Source organism: Microtus pennsylvanicus, chromosome 11, assembly GCF_037038515.1.
Source record: "Microtus pennsylvanicus isolate mMicPen1 chromosome 11, mMicPen1.hap1, whole genome shotgun sequence".
In the NCBI taxonomy this organism is placed as follows: Eukaryota; Metazoa; Chordata; class Mammalia; order Rodentia; family Cricetidae; genus Microtus; species Microtus pennsylvanicus.
The window spans coordinates 53543908-53560336 of NC_134589.1; the positions used below are offsets into that span (position 1 = coordinate 53543908).

Genomic DNA, 16429 nt, shown 5'->3' on the forward strand with positions numbered 1-16429 from the left:
GTGTGTGTGTGTGTGTGTGTCTGTCTGTCTGTCTGTGTGTCTCTCTCTCTGCTTAATATATTTCAGTGAAATCTTATTGCGCATATAAAATAATCAAAACACCATTACACTTGTTTATCGTGTGCATCTGTATGGCTAGAGGTGTGTCATGGTGCAGATGTGGAGGTTGGGGACAACTTGGAGTTGGTTTTCTTCCACTTTGTGGGCTCTGGGGATTGAGCTCAGGTTGTCAGGCTTGGCTGCAATCTTCTTTACCCCAGAACCATCTTGCTGGCCTCATAAAACGATTTCACTGGTGACCTTTTGTTGTGCATTTTGAGTGAGCATTCTTGCTTTGGATTGTGCCCTTTCTGATACGAACATTTCTACTTCTTGGCTCATTTTTTGTCTGTTTGCATTTGCTGATGTGCAGAACCTTTGTCCCTATTTAAATTATCTTTTAAGATTTCCCTTGTATCCTTGCGTACAGGTCACCTTTCTTGTCAGGATTACAAAGTGCCTGATGAAACAACTTGAAAGCAGGAAGGATTTATTTTAGGACCTCAGTGGGGGTCATCAAGGTGAGGCAGGGAGTATCCAGGATGGAAGCGCAGGAGAGGGAAGGGACTACTCTCTGACTTTGTCCTCTCCGCCTTTTGTGGTGTCTGAGCCTCTGGCTGCTGGATGTGTTGGGTCTCCTCCCTTCAGCCGCTTCTCTGGAAACACTGGCATGGGCATTCTAGAGCAGTGACTCTGTGGGTGTCTCCGTGTGTGCCACTTGAGTGCAGTGCCTGTGGAGGCCAGAAGGGGGTATCCGATCTTCTGGAGAGGGATTAACGGGTAGTTGTGAGCTGTCAATGTGTAGGTACTGAGAATTTAACCCCTGTTAAGTGTGCTTAACTTCTCAAGCTCACAAGCCAGCCCCCACCTAGGTTATTCTAAATGCAGTTACATTGACAAAGAAGAGTAACTGTCAACACCTTCTTAAGAAGGAGTTGAGAATGTGGAATCAGGTTTTGAAAAGGAGTGGTGCATCCTTCACTTTCATCATTTTATGTCAAATAGTTGATTTTTGTGTGTTTTTTTAAATTTTGTGTATTTTATTTCATGTGCATTGATACTTTGCCTGCATGTATGTCTGTGTGAAGGTGTCAGGTCCCCTAGAACTGAGGTTACAGAGAGTTGTGAGCTGCCATATGGGTGCTGGGAATTGAACTCGGGTCCTCTGGAAGAGCAGGCAGTGCTCTTAACCACTGAGCCCTCTCCAGCCAGCCCCTCTTGCCCACTCCTCTTTTATGATCTTAATGTATCAAAAATGCCTTCTTATACTTTTTATTTTCTCTGGCTTATCTTTTGACATAATTTTATTTGTAATTTATTTCTTGAGTTCTCTGGCATTTTGTGGTATTTCAAAAGAAGTATCTTATTTGGTAGAGTCAAGCATAAAATAACATCTTTGACATTTTTATTTAAGCAGTTTGATTCCCTGCCTTATTCTACTGGTTTTTGCTAATATGATCTAAAGTTACACCTAAATTCTTATAATCAGATATTCTTAATGTTCTTTTGTAAGCATTTTAACAGTTTTGATATTTGCTTAAGTTTTAGAACCAAATTTGAAATTTTTATGTTTATTGACTTCAGGGACATGTTGTGTTTATAGCACAACTTTCCCTTATCAAAGTCCTCAATTTTTTTATTTACTTTATAGGTGGTTGGAAGGCAAATGTTGAATTATTTTCTGAGCTCTACATACTTAAGAATGTTTGTGTGTGTGTGACTGTGACTCTTGTGTATGGAAAGACTGTCTAGCTAGGTATAAAATTCTTGTGTTGAAAGTTTCTTCCCTGAAGACATTGTAATCATTCCTCAGTAATCATCTACCCATTTCTTTTTATTGCTCTTTTTCTATCTGGATGTATGTTTTTCTTACTGTAGCATTTTTCATGTATTTCAAAGATATATCTGGGCCTTGACCTGTTTTCCTTGATTTTGAAATAAAATGCATTGAACCCTTCCTTCTGCACATGTGGTTCTGTCCTGGACTCAGAAGTCCTACCCCTACTACTCAGAAGTCTGATTTCCATTTTTCTTGGGCCTCGGCTGAAGTCCAGGCATGTGTCAGCTCTCCCCTCCCTTGGATGCCCTTATTCTCTCTAGTCTTCCCATCTTAGCCTTTCCCTCTGCATAGCGAGAGTTTCTGCAGGGTGTGTTCTCTCTGCCGAATCCTTTTCCACAGATTTGTTCTCCCTGCTGCTGCAGAAGTGAATTGTAATTGTGCTACTGGGTTTCTGAATTACTTTAGTGTCTATTTTCCCAACTCTTATGTACCCTGGGGCTTTTGAGTTCAGCACCATTTCCTCCCCAGTTTCATAGAAGCTCTATCTTTTTAGATGTTTTTGAGCCTGTTATGTCCATTGTAAGTGATTGCTTCTGAGCTTCTGGAGAGGTTAGTAGATGTGAGGGTTTATGGCTGTCACATATTTATGGCTTGGCCCTTTGCAGAGCCCCATGTCAGACAGGTGGAGCTCTGTCCCCTTGCTACCTGGCTCTGTGGGGCTGGCATCTGCTCCTGTCACCATGTCCTTCCGATGCTCCGCATCCATGATTTAGATAAAATACAAGTTCAGAGAGTCAGCACAGATGGCTTGCAGTCCTGCCTTCCTTAACCCTACCCTGCTCATGCTTCCTATTTATTTCCTGCTCATTGTCTTGCTGTCATCTCCTCCTCCTCCTCTTTTTATTCTTCTTCCTCCTTCTCTTCCTCCTCCTTTTCTTCTGTGATCTTTCTTTCCATTAGACAAAGAACTGTTTCTGCAGGTAAAACCCGGATTGACTTTGCCTCATCCACCACCATCTGCCTTTAATTAATTGAGATTGCTCCCAGATTCAGGCATTGGGTCATCTATCAGTTCCATTCCTGGCGTTAGTGTGAATTTTCATCTTTTCACTGTCTTTATAGCTGTCTCGGAACAGAACAAGGAGAGGTCCTGTGAGTGGCTGCCAAGCAGATACCATGTTGTTGCAAGAATCAGAGCAGGGCTTTCAGCTGGTATTTGTCTCTAGTTGTGTGTGATGATAATGAGGGAAGCCAGCACGAGGCCATTTTCCTTACCCAAGGACCACTTGTCCAGCAACCGCAGCGATCTGAACCTAACGTGGAGTGCACAGCTCTTATGTATCCGTATTCTGAAGGTTCTTCGGTTTCACCAGAGGAAACTGCTTCAGCCCATTCCTCCCAGCCTCTAACAGGGTGGTGTGTTTGCCTAGCTCAGTATTGAACTGGAACGTGAAAGAAAAAGGAAGATTTTGCAGAGGAGAATGGCGTCTCTCTCTGAGTTTGAGTTAACCACCTGTCTGGCCTTTCCTCTGCTGAGCCAGGCGCTGGGTGCAACACCATCTCTCGTATTCTGGACCCACCAGGGAGCACTCAAAATTCAGACATGCAGGCTGCTGCTTCGGTGAAGGAACTCAGAGCCTGCTGTGGACAGATCTCAGCCTGAGTGGTGGTTGAAACCCCAGGGTATCCTATTTCAGGGCTGGCCCCAGGGACAAGGGGTTAGGCTCACAGGCTGCCTCAGGGAGACTTTCGGAACCTTAGATTCTCTTTCGTTCAGTGGACTGGTCTACAGGTAGAGAGTTCATCAAGCCACAAGGCTTTCTGAGAGCTGGCCGTGCCACCAGGGTGTGTGCAGCCTTTGAGAAATACCAAGATGGCTGGGCCCTGGTATGCAAGTTCTGAAGCACTGAAGTCATTACGCAGTGGTGACTGCTGCCCATTCTTGGATAATGTCTGTCCTGGGTGCACATTTAGCTCTAGAACTTTGGCTATTCCCAGTGTATGGGCAGTGATGCTGAAGGTTTGGGGGTAGTTTGGTCCTAGGACTTGAATGTTTTTCCTTTTACTCTGTAGGATGCGACTCCCCTTGGGCAGGCCCAAGCTCAGCTTTTCCACTATTTTAAGTTGGGCACCATATCTCCCTCTTACAATAGTACCCTTTCCACCTGGGTTGCTGCATGGGTAATACTTGGTGAGCCTGGGTGGAGGACTCGGGGCAGTGTGACTTCTTCATTATTGGAAATGAAAACACTCTGTTGGGCCAACAACTTCACGAAACATTACACAACAGCTCCAAGTGGACTCTAAGCAGACCCTGCAGGGATATCGTTTGGCTCCACCTGCATCTCAGTTTGCCTCCCTAGGTGTGTAGAGCACAGCGCAGGAGACTGACCAAGCCTACTTGCAAACACCGGAATGCATGCACAACCTGGTTTCCAAATCTGTTCACAAGCACCGGAACGTGTGCACAACGTGGGTTCATCCATGGAGTGGCTGCTGCCCGTGTGACGGCACAGGCACTCAACACAGATGCTCCCGGCAAGGAAGGGCAGCCGTGATGAGTGATGCTGTAGTAGATGTCTGTCTGGGGGCTGCATCGTTTCCTGCCTTCTTTGTGCATTGCCACTCAGAATGAACTCCATACTCTCTGGAGAGCCTGGCCCTTGCAGTCAGCAGCCCAGCTGGCAGAAGAGCCTGACACTGTAGTCTCTACTGTCCCTGGGCAGGGCCATCCTGAGGTGGGGCCAGAAGGACAAGCCACAGGGCAAGGAGGAAGAAGACATGATTTTCTTCCCTTTCTTGAAACTGGCTGCTGAATTTGAGCCCCAAGAGGCTGGCCCCCAATTGTGGAATTTGGGCCACGGCTCCTGATGGTGGATAGAGTCACTCTGGTTAAGGGAGGTGTTGGTCAGGGCATCTGGTGCCTGGAGAGAAGAGCTACTTGCTGGGGGCTGCAGACAGGTTCTGGAGAGGTGGCCACTGAATATGCCCTGCAGATCATAGCCACGGCCTGGGAGCAGACAGAGGTGTAGTGCACCTGTCCTCCCGTTCTGCATCCCCAAGTGCATCTCCCATGTTGACCTTGGTAGGTAACGTACCTAACTCTGAGCCTCAGTTTTCTTACCTACCCAATGGGAACAGCATGGTTAGCTGAGAGACCAACTATAAGACTTTTGGGGGAGATTCAGCACATATAGCGTTGCCATCATGGCAAGTGGCTGGCAGTTTCCTGCTGGGCTATCATACAGACCTCATGAAGAGATTATTACATCACCTGATAAGTGGAAGTCACTGGCGGGAGAGAACAGGGTTAGGCTACATTCGAGGGTGGGTCGACAGAGCTACTTCAGGAGATGGAAACTACTGAACAAAAGCATCTCCTGTCTGCCTGGCTCTCTTAGAGCCTAGAACCCCCAAAGCTGTGGCCTGCAGGTATGGCCAGCAGCCAGTGGCCGGCAGGCCTGCCTCTCAGCAGTGGGGCCCATTAGGGCTAAACTCTTTTCGTGGGCATTTTCCTTGCACACTTCACTGGAGTGGACACCAAAGGGGTTTTCAAATGTTTCATGGACTGCTAATTTCCCCTGTGACCTCTTTTGTTGGGGCCTAACCCCAGCCAGAGGCTCCGTGCCATGAAAGCCAGCGCCTGACACAGACCCCAGCAGCAGGGCAACAATGAGGCCTCTATCTGCTTTAATCAAGCTCTGGTTGAATCTTAAGGCAGAAGGAATTGGGGTGGCACTCGGAAACCCTGGGTGGCATGATACAGTGGTCCCGAAGGCTCTCGTGGAAGCTGAAATATTTCACCAGGCTGAGGGGAGAGAGGTGGCCTTTGTCCCAATGGTCTCTTTAGAAAGCCAGCCTGTCTTGAATGGCCACCCGCTCGGCCTGGCCCATGGATACCACTGGGTGTCTAGGGAGGTGGCCCACTCGGCCACCAGCCCATTCTTTAGTGGCCTAATGAGTTTCTGTCTGTGTCCTCCCCTGCAGACTGTGACTCCTACTGCAAGGCCTCCAAAGGGAAGCTGAAGATGAACATGAAGAAATACTGCAGGAAGGACTATGGTGAGTGGGGGGGTGCTTCTCTGGGGTGGCTTGTCGGTGACTTGTGTCACAGAGTCCCTGGGGTCCGTGAAATCTCATGCCCAAGAATGCCTTGTCTCTTCCCAATCGCTCTGCACAGGGGCATCCAGACCGGTAGGGGACACGGAGGCTGGGATTCCTAGTCTGGACTCCGTTAAACTCTGCTCCAGAGGGCTGTGTGGCTGCAGCCCACACGTTTGCTCTCTGGTCTTCTGTGTCCTCGCTCATACCCCGCCCTTTGTCTCAAGTCTCCTGCTTGAACGAGGTTCTCCAGCACTGGAGTGGGTGAGAGCCATGGACTGTTTAGGGGTACCCCCGGGGCGTGGCAAGATAAAGAAGAGTCTGCACTGTAAGCTATGCCCCCCCCACCAGGACCCTGAGCAGTTCCCGAGGCTTTCAGAGGGAACCCATGCCACATGGGGGCCCACACTGGACCAACTGCTTGAGCCAGACTTGTGGTTTTCTCCTTAATCAGGCTAGTAGCCAGGGCTTCTCAGCATATAGAAATTCATGATTAGGTACAAGGGAATTTTGAGAACTTCTGAAACCTCATTTTACTGTGAGCATCTACACACACACACCCCTCACACTGAAGCCAGAGAGGACCTCAAGAAGCCAGACAGCCCCACTTGTCACTGGCCATGTGACCTTCCCCAGAACCAAGCAAGAATATACAGGTTTTAGGTGTTGACTCACAAATTGTCAGGCTGTGGGCATCCAGGTTCAAACCCTACCTTCCACCAGAGGTCCATGGCCAACTTCCCAAAGAACAGACCCCTTAAAGAATGGGCACCCCAGAGCACTGCAGAGCTTCCAACTCCCACTGAGGAACAAACCTGGGTTACTGCGAGCTCACTGCCCTTGAGAAATACAGGAAACATTGCCTCCTTCAAGCTGAGGTGGCAGCTACAGGAAGATCTGACTTCTCAGGTTCAGCCCCCATCTCTGCCAGAGACAGAGAGGTAGGCCCCCAAATGTCGTTTCCTGTCCCTCCCCCAGCCTGTGGGCTGAGAACCTGTGGCTTCTGTACTCTCCCAGGCTTGGCCTTGAGGCCTGATGGCTGCTCCTGGCAAAGTAGAAGGTGGGGTGTAGTCAGGAATGCAAGGGCTAACTTACCGCTCCCACTCCATCCCCAGCACTGGACCAGGAATGGGAGCCAGCAGGCCTGCCTGAGGAGGAGTGGGTGGGGTTCAGTGTGGAGCTCTCTGGGGAGGGTACTGGATGGGCTAAAAAGGGTTGATCCACAGTGTCAGTTCTGTTCTTTAGATGGGAAGGGGAAACTCTACGGTTACTGACGTAGATGCCATGATCTACCTGATTCTTAGTCTGGTTTTGCTCTCCTCCAGGGTCACCCTGGCCCCTGATAGTGTTTTCATCTACACCAGGTTAACAGTGACTTTTCTTCACAGATTTAAGGCTGGGGCTTCCCTGACCGCGCTCGCTTGCAGTGGGTGTTCCTGTAGTTAGCAGGAGGCATTCTTCTTGGGTAGGGAAGGGCTGGGTATGGCTTCTGGGCCCCACATTGGCCTCTCTCTTCGGGTACACCTTTTCAGGGATGACAAGGCCTGAGCGTGCCTTGCCCCTAGTGTCTGCCTGACTCTGCTTTCTCTCCTCCAGCAGCCTTGGGAGGACCTGAGTTAGTCCATTTTCTGTTTCCCTAACAAAACATCTGAGGTATATTTTTGGCTCATGGTTTCTGATGTCCAAGAACATGCATGGTACCTGCATCCACTCAGCTTCTAGTGAGGGCCTTGTGCTGTGTCAACCCGGGTAGAATGTGCCATGGAAGAGATGAGGGGACACAGGGAGCCAGGTATCTTGCATAACCTGCTCTCAAGGTCCTAACTACCTTTCTTGGGACCTTCATGAGCATGAAGCCCTTTGGCCCCAGAATACCTCCAGAGGTCCTACCACCTCTCAGCAGCCCTCTTGTGCTGGGGATGTTATGACCCATAAAGATTCTGGCAAAGACATACCATGCTCTAAGGACCACCGTGGTTTTTAGTTTCAAGGCTCCCTTATGCAATAATGTCATTTGAAGTAAGGGTGGTCTCCTCAGTATGGCTCAGAAGAGCCAGGCACTATGGGATATGTAGTGCCCTGTGGGTGAGAAGGGAGTAAATGGTAGACCGCAGGGGCTGGGTAGGGTGGTAGGCAGGTACATGGCAGTGAGTACTGCAGGGGGTTGCCCAGCAGTGTGAAATTTACTCTTAGATGGAGAAATGCCTCTCGCTGGGCTCTGTTGGGCGGTGGAGACTCTTCTATGTGTCCTTGGTTGGACCCATATAGCCTGAGTTAAGTGTGTTGAGATAGCCCTCCTGCACTTGGAAGATGTGGCTAGCCCAGGAAGAAGATGGACAGGAAAGAAGCTGCCTAGATATAGAGGAGGTGAGACCAGGCGAAGAGAAGAGCTGGCTTGGAGGCTGCCTAATCCCTCTTGCTTGCTGACTGACACTCCGGCAGGGGGCCAATTAGGAAACACATTTCCTTCCCATCTAGGGCACTTGGATGTTCCAGAAGCTGCTAATTAGAACCTGGGTTTTGCCACCCCTGCTGAGAGAAGAGCCCCTTTCTCCTCCAACCCCACCAAGTGAGGCTTGACCTGGGGCAGCTGGAGAACTCTGATTCAGGCTCCACTAATGCTGGATGGTAGCAGTGGACAGAAACCTATAGCCCAAGGAGGCCCATGGGAAGAGACTGGCTGGGCAACCCAAGGTGTGCCAGACCGAGTGTGGGTGGGTAGATACTAGGCAAGGCAAGAAAAAAATGGGGATCAGGGAGAGCCTCATGACAGGGCCTCAGCAAGTTGTCCTATCTAGAGAGACCCCTGCCCCCCGGGTGGGAAAGATGGGTCAATCCTTTCCTGTCTGTAAGCTTCACCAGTCTGGGCTTCCGTTTCCGTTTGATATCGAGGAGATATGATATCAAAGTGCCAGCACCATGTCTAAGGGGGTTATTAGTAGCCAATGGAGAGCAGGTCATCCATCACCTGTCCCCACCTCTGCTGAGGCACCTCAGTCCTCTGTTGCCCTCTAGGGGAATCCAGCTTACCTTACAGATGTTCGAAAGCCAGGGCCAAGACAAGCATAGAACCCCTACCACGAAGACGGCTTTTATTCTTCACCCTTCTTTTGTGGGATGGTCTGTGAGAGTGCACCGTGTGTGTACACGTGCTTCCCCTCCCCACCACGACTGCCATCCTCCCACCCCCCCGCCAGCCCAGACATAGAGGGAGCTGTCCTACCCCGAGACTCCTTCGCTTGGAGTCCCATTGCTCTAGAGGCCTCTACCCCTGAGGTCAAGGGCTGGGGCCCTCCACTTCGTGGGTGTCTCCTTTCCCGAGTTCCCCTGCTTCTTGGGGAAAGGCTCCTCTGACCTTTGTCATGCCTTTAACTTTGTACAGTGTCTTCTACTGCATTGAGCTGCTTCTCGCAGACACCGCCCATCTGCGACGCACCACATGCATGTGGTGGTCCGGCCACAGGGACCTAGGGAATCCAGGCACTTCACCCCATTCCCACCCTCAATCAACATCTTCCTGCTGCACACATCCACAGAGAGCTCTCGGCCCTGTGCTGCGTACTGCACTCACAGATCTGCATGGCTCACAGGTTGCCCTCAGCGAGTATACATTTGGAAGAGGCATACATTATGAGAGCCCTAGAAGAAGCCTGAGTAGGGCTGTCCAGGGCCTGGCTTGGCCTTACTAGGGAGGGAGTCTGAGTAGCCTGGACCCACCAAGCAGGAATCCCTAGTAGCGGGAGTCCATGCACAGAAGCTGGTGTAAGCGGGTAGAGAGATCAGAATTGGCCTGCTGGGCTGCTCACATCTGTGTGCAGAAACCACTGTGACCCCACTGAGGGTGACGCCTGTCCCCCAGCAGCTGCCCAGAGAGCCTAAGTGTCCTCTTCCTTCTCCCTGGGATGCACATGGGCTCCTCTTGTGAAAGGTGAGATCATCTCCCTCTTGCCAATTCTTGGAAAAGTGCTTCATTCCCAGAAATGTTTATTAGTCACCCCCTTGTTGAAAGACATTTTGGCACCACCAGATGGAAAACTCAAGATGCTTTCACACGAGCCTCAAGGGTTCCACCTGACAGCCTGGGCTGGTGCTTTCAGAGGACGCAGCTTGAGGGGAAGTGCTGTGGGCAGGCGTCTTGGCCCTGTGTGGCCTGAGCACCAAGGGAGAGCTCTGGTGTATCTCAGTATACATTTGTGCCTTGGGAGCTCTGGAGTCGGTGAACTAGGGTGAGGATAGTGGACCCAGGGCTGGGCTCCCCTGATGGCCCTTGGGAACACCTCCTAGCCCCGCCTCACCCTTACCTGGTGTTCACCATCCATGAGGAAGCGAGGAGTTCTTAGTACTCTGGTTCACCAAGACCCAGCAAGGGAAAATAGCAAGCCCAGTATTGGGTGCTCTGGAATCCCCTGAGCAATCTTCTTCCCCACGCTGGTGATTTAGCCTTTGGCAGCCTAGAAGAGACATAACCACCCTTAGAGGGCTCACAAATTCATATCCTAGTGGAACACTGAGTCTCAGCTCCAGATCAGGCTTGGAGGGAAAGCCACAAGACATCTTGATGGGCAAGGAAGAAGGTGGTTCCCATAGCAGGGAGCCCCTGAGCTGGCATGCAGAGATGACAGCGTAGTGAGGGGCAGCAGTGATGGTGGTGGTGGAGATGGATTTCTGGGGGTGAGCAGGGAAGGAGGCAGATGTGGAAGTGAGTGGATTAGGAGTGCTGGAATGGATCAGATGCTTGGTTGTGGTGACGGGACTGTCATGGTAGAAGTTCTGCTTCGAACAACAGGGCCCGGTACTAGCTCTTTTTTTTTCCTATATCTTTATTTATTTATTTATTAAGGATTTCTGCCTCCTCCCCGCCACCGCCTCCCATTTCCCTCCCCCTCCCTCATCTGCTCGAAGAGCAATCAGGGTTCCCTGACCTGTGGGAAGCCCAAGGACCGCCCACCTCTATCCAGGTCTCCTAAGGTGAGCATCCAAACTGCCTAGGCTCCCCCAAAGCCAGTACGTGCTCTTGTCTCTTGTCTCAGACTGGGAATAAGGGAGTGGGGTCTCCTAGCTGTGGACATGGAGTTTTGCTACCTCGTGAGTATTGTCTCTTGTCAGTGACCCTGGGATCAAGTGTTTCTCAGCAGCCCCAGTTCCTTCAGAGAGCAGATACCTTAGCAGCCATGCCATAGAGGTGAACTTACTGCACCTGCTCCAGCAACACTGGGGATGGATGCGGTATTAGAGTGCCCCAGGGCTGCCTTTTCAAGGCAAGGCTCTGATGTGCACCAGAGGCTGCTGGTAGTGATTTCTGTGAAGAGCCATGTCAACCGGACATCCTCTGAGAGAATGGGGCGCAAACCAGACAGCAGCATGCAGCATGCTCTTTCAGTGGCTTGCTGACCCTCCCTGGGGTCGCTGCCCCCCTGAGGATCCTCCTGTTTCTCCAGCCAGATGTGACCCCCCCCTCCTGAAGAGTGCCAACCACATCTGGCTGCCAGATGTGGGGCTGGATCTGCATGAGTCAGGCTGAGGTTGTGGAATGTGGGTGACCACCAGGTTGGGCAGGAAAGGCCAGGCAGCCCCAGTGACAGCCGAACAGCAAAGGTTCTGTGCCCACAAGAAAGTGCCCCCTGGGGAGCGAGGTGGGGGCTGGTACAAGCGGGGTGACTCTGCAGCCCTTCCCAGCCTTGAGCCTGGCCTGATGCCACTGTTGCTGCAGCCAGTCCAGAAAAAGGAGATGGCTGTTCTGGGTGTGGGCAGCACCAGGCTCTCATCTGCCTGTGTGCTGATCTGTCTTGTTCTTTTTTGTTCTTTTTTGCTCCTTGTGGTCTCCTGTGTTTTTCCTAGGAGGGAGACATGGCTCAGGGGGGCTCAGAGAAACCACAGAGGTTATCTGGGAAAGGGTGTCTTTCCCGTTTTACAGAGGCTCAGAGCGGATGGTCTAGCCTGTGAGTCTAGTGAGCCAGAATGGAGCTGGGGTAGGCATCCCAGGGATTGCGTCTCTATTGCAATGACACCCTCATGCCAGACTCTGGCATTCCAGTCTCTGGTCCAGGGCTTTCTCTCCAGCAGTCTTCATAGACACACCAGATTCTCCCTACTTGTCTCGAAAGATGTCCCCAAGCAGCCTTCAAGGCTTTGAGAAACATGGCCTGAGGTTCCCACATCTCCCAAGCACTCACACTTGAGCTGCCCTGGATGACAGAGCCCAGCCCTCCGCAGGGGTCAGTGTGTAGCCCTGCTGGCTTTGTGCTGTGCTTGCAGTAGGGCCCCAGGCACTCTTTATTTCCTGGGATAAGCAAGTGTGGAGTGGTTTGGTTTTAAGGAACTTGAGGGTATTCAGGGTCAGGGCTAATGTCTTCCTCTAAGATGGTTCTCAGATGTCCTACTCTAGAAGATGGCCTTGCCCCTTTCAAGAATGGAGCAGCAGAAGGCAGCAGCCAGGATTCGAAGGCTGTGTGGCTTGCTGCTGGGCCTGGCCGAACTGCTACAGCGTATCTTATGATGTGTGTCAGCCTGGGTCTGCATCTCCACAGGTGCCACCCTCGGTGCAAGGCTTGACGCTGGCCTGTGCGTGGGTGGACAAGGCTGCATTTCATGGAAGCAGCCGAGGCTCGGTGACATGCTCTTTCCACCTGGAGATTTACAGGGCTTTTGATTTTAATGGTTTCTGCGGGATCAGTGTCCTCCCCCATCCTTCCTGGCTGCTTTCTCTGAGGCAGGCGGGTGTCAACCCTTCCTTAGCTGGACCGGCCCAAAAGGAAAGCATAGGTGGGTAGGGAGGCGAGGAGAAGCAAGGGGCAGCTTAGGAGGGACAGCTGTGGGTGGCCCCCAGGGCCCACTCTGAACAGCCTATAAATCCTGGAAAGCTCTGAGAGGCAAGAGGCTTCCCCCACAGAAGTGCTGGAGAGAGGGGCACGGCCAAGGGGGAACAGTTCCTCCCGGCTGAGTCTCTGTTCTCCTGTGGATGGCCCAGCAGGTGGCTTCTGCTGTGGTGGGCCTTTCTCTTTGGCTGTAAGCTCTGAATTGGCCAACAGAGGTGTCTGTTTGCATAGGCCCAGCCTAGGTGGGGATATTTGACCTCAGAGGCAGGTCCTTTAAACCTCTGCGCAGGGCCATCAACTCCTGTTCTTTCCTGGAATTGCCAGGTTCTTGGGAGGCCTGGAGCTCCTCGCAGGCCCTGATGGCCCCTGGTTCAGAGCTGAAGTGGGCCAGGAAGGGAGGTGGGTTTTGAGCGAAACTGGTTCTAGGGAGAGAGCAGCAGCGAGTTTCCCTATGGGGGCTCCAAGCACAGAGTCTGGCCAGAGGCTCCTCATGCGTACTTCAAGTTGCCTTTAATGGCCTGGGAATTTCCTAGACACTGGACCTTAGTAGGAAGTTGAGGCCTTTGGGAAGGGCGGCCACTCCCTCACTTTCATGGTAGAACAAGCCTGGAGCTGCAGCTTGGGATATGCGTAGGCAGGGGTTGCAGTCTGTACTCTATGCCCAAGAGAGACTTCAAGGCACCCTGGCTGCCCTGGGCCTGCCCCTTAGACACTCTTCTCCACCCTTGGCCTCACATCCAGCCCCTACACCAAGAGCAGCTCAGGTGGCTTTTCAAGCCGGACTCCTGTAGGGACTGGCCCTCCCTCAGAGTCCTTCTCATCCCCTGAGCCACATCTGGACTCGGCCGGGGGACTGAACAGGTGCTCCTGCTAGCTGGAAATGTGGCTAGAATTCAGGTAAGGGAAGATGGGCTTTTTGGCTTACCCCGCCCTGGTGGCTGAGAAACAAGGTAGCATGGAAATCCATCCCGTGACCCGGTACGTTGCCAAGAGGGACTGCCTGCCTTACCTAGCTACAAGGTGCTAAGCTCAGGGCTGCGCATTGGAGAGGAGTGCTTGGCTTCCTGTCTGAGTTTTAGGTAGCCCCTATCCCTCGTTAGACTTCCTCTAAGGATCTGCTCCATCCCATAGCTGGTTCCTCCCCAAGGAGCTCAGCTGGGGTTGCAGACAGCCTGGAGGGCTCTTCCAGCCCAGGCTTAACCTGGACCAAGCACTTTGAGGCACTAGGTCATATCGGCTGTTGCTAGTGAACAGGGTTCAGGGAGGGAGGGTAGGTTTGTGGTGTGGCGTCTCTTCTATACAGCAGGGCACAGGCCAGTGCTTGCTCCACGGGCCCTCCTGCCTCTTCCCCACTCTGACTCATGCTGAGGTCTTTTCCGTTCCACCAACAGCAACTTGTAACTTAAGGGCTACCCGTGTGCTCTCCATGTCCATGGTCACCTTGCTGTGAATCATCTCCCTCCTTTCTGAATGGAGGAGACTTCATTCGAACCCCATGTCCCAACTCTTTTACAGGATAGTATTAGACTATTTACCTCACAATAGGAGTTTAGCAGTCAGGCTAATAGGTGGGGGCAAGTTTCGTTGTGTGGCCAATTGCAGCGTGCTAACAAAGTACAGCTGACTGTATAAAAATCTATGGATTGCAATCTGGGTGGCTAAGAATTCTAAGATCAAGGTACCAGCAGAGCCAGGATCTGGCAAGGGCTGTTCTCTGCTTCCAAAATGCCACCTTGTTGCTGTGGCGTCACATGATGGGAGGGGCAAGGGCTCACTTAAGGTATTCGGAACCCTGTGTGGCCCCAAGACTGTGCTCAGTCACCTGGCCACGTGGTATCTATCACATACACACATCTAGGTGTAGTCGAGAGCCTTTGGTCATTCCTGATCAAGGCAGCAGCCAGCAGCAGGTCAGAGGTGACAGCAGCCCTGGTGTGTGCCACGCGGCTGCCAGAGCACACGCTCCCTAAGCGCACAGAGCAGGTCTGTTTGAGGTCGCTGTTGCAGTGTGTATTCTCAATCTTTTCAACGGTATGTGCACTGCAGGGACTTGGCCCATGCGCTGCGTGTGCAGCTCATACTTGGTGGGCTTTGTAATGTACAGAGGTGTTGCCAAGGGCAGCGGAAATGTGGATTTTTTTCCAGCATAATCACATGAATCCTCCTGCCACCCTCCCTTGCCCCTGGCCTATGCTGTCTCAGCCTGCAGCTAGGAAGGTCCCCCCTGGTAGGCGGCTCATAAATGCCATTTCTTCAACCTCTTAATTCTTGAACATAGCAGTGTCTGGTGGGGACCTTCAGGGCTCAGATAAACAGGTTCTTTTGAGGTCTGTGATAGTTGTTTCTAAGGAGTGGAGGCAGGGGCTGCCTGCCTTTCCACAATAATTCACTGGGAGAGAGAGGTCTGAGGTAAGGGTGAGTCCTGAGGCTGCCAGCGATGCCCACTATCAGCCATGCTGTTGCACAGGTCCCAGTGAGAAGGAAAGTGTCCTGGGGAGTCAGGGACCCAGTCCGAGGCTGGACCTGGTCCAGCCAGCTCTCATCTTGGGCACTTTATTGTAAAGCTAAGACCCGCTTAAGCCTGTTCATCAGGCTGAGGCCCAAGACTCCCCTGCGTACCCTAATCTCTTACGGGCGCCTGTTACACTGGAATGGAGTCACCCTCGTGACCTCATCGTAATCGTCTCTGGAAAGCCCTTGTCTCTAGATCCAGTCATTCTCTGAAGTGAAGGGTGTGAAAACTCCAACAGAGGAACCTGGGGCATCAGTGCCGAGTCTGGGATTAGTCTCCATCTCCAAGGACCCAATCAGGGAGGCCTCCGCATATCCAGCCCATGTCTGACGGAACAACACTGGTGGAGGGTTGCCACACAGGGAAACCGCTGTGTCCTGAGAGAGGTTCATTCTGTATTCAGCTCAGTCCCGGGAAAGGAAACCAGGGCTGGGGCGGTAACTCTTCGATCACTTAGCTAAGGGGGCACTCAGTTGCCACGGTGACCTCTGTCTGTAGTCACTTCTCTAGGTTGGAGGGCTTCTCCACCCCCACCCTCAGAGTTCACACTGAGTGTTGAGTCCCTTGGTGACAAAAACATGGAAACGGTTGCCATGGCAGCCATTCTTTGGAGCCCTCAGACTGAAGTGCAAAGTTCAGGATGCCTAGGAATAGCTGAAATGAAAATATGGGAAAATCCGTTACTTCCCTCACCCAGGAGGGTGAGTTGGAGCATCCGGTGCTCCCTGCCCTAGGACCTTGACCAGGCAGCATGGACACAGGAAGGGAGCAGGGAAGCCCCCAAAGACCTTGATGGGGAATCACCTGGAGCAACAGGGACCAAGGTGGGAGGTGACAAGCTGGGCTTCTCTGGGGCCATGAAGCCACTGCTGCTCTTTCTCAAGAGGGCTCAGTACATTCAGTGGTAAGGTACTCTTCACTGTGGTCCAAAGAGTAACGCTTTTCTGCTATGTGGGATCACGAGCACAGGGTGTGACATATGGGGTCAGCACAGGCCCTGGCTCTGGGTTGGAAAAGATGGTTGCTTCCCTTGAATGAGGCTGAGCATAGTCGAGACCTTCTCTAGGAATCTCCTGGACTATAGGGGAGAACGGCAATTCCCAAGTTTCTGCAGCCAGCAATGTTTGGGAAGCCAAGGTGTACACACAACATCACTTAAAGGCTCCCAAAAGCCCTGCGCCA

General features: G+C 51.9%; 1 protein-coding gene across 1 annotated transcript in view; it reads left to right on the plus strand.

Moving 5' to 3' along the window:
• Positions 1 to 16429, plus strand: part of Ntn1 (netrin 1) — a 182090-nt gene that overhangs the window by 160589 nt on the left and 5072 nt on the right. The window contains exon 6 of the mRNA XM_075992105.1: positions 5807 to 5881. Coding sequence (XP_075848220.1) covers positions 5807 to 5881 — 75 coding nt within the window. The remainder of the gene's footprint in view (positions 1 to 5806; positions 5882 to 16429) is intronic.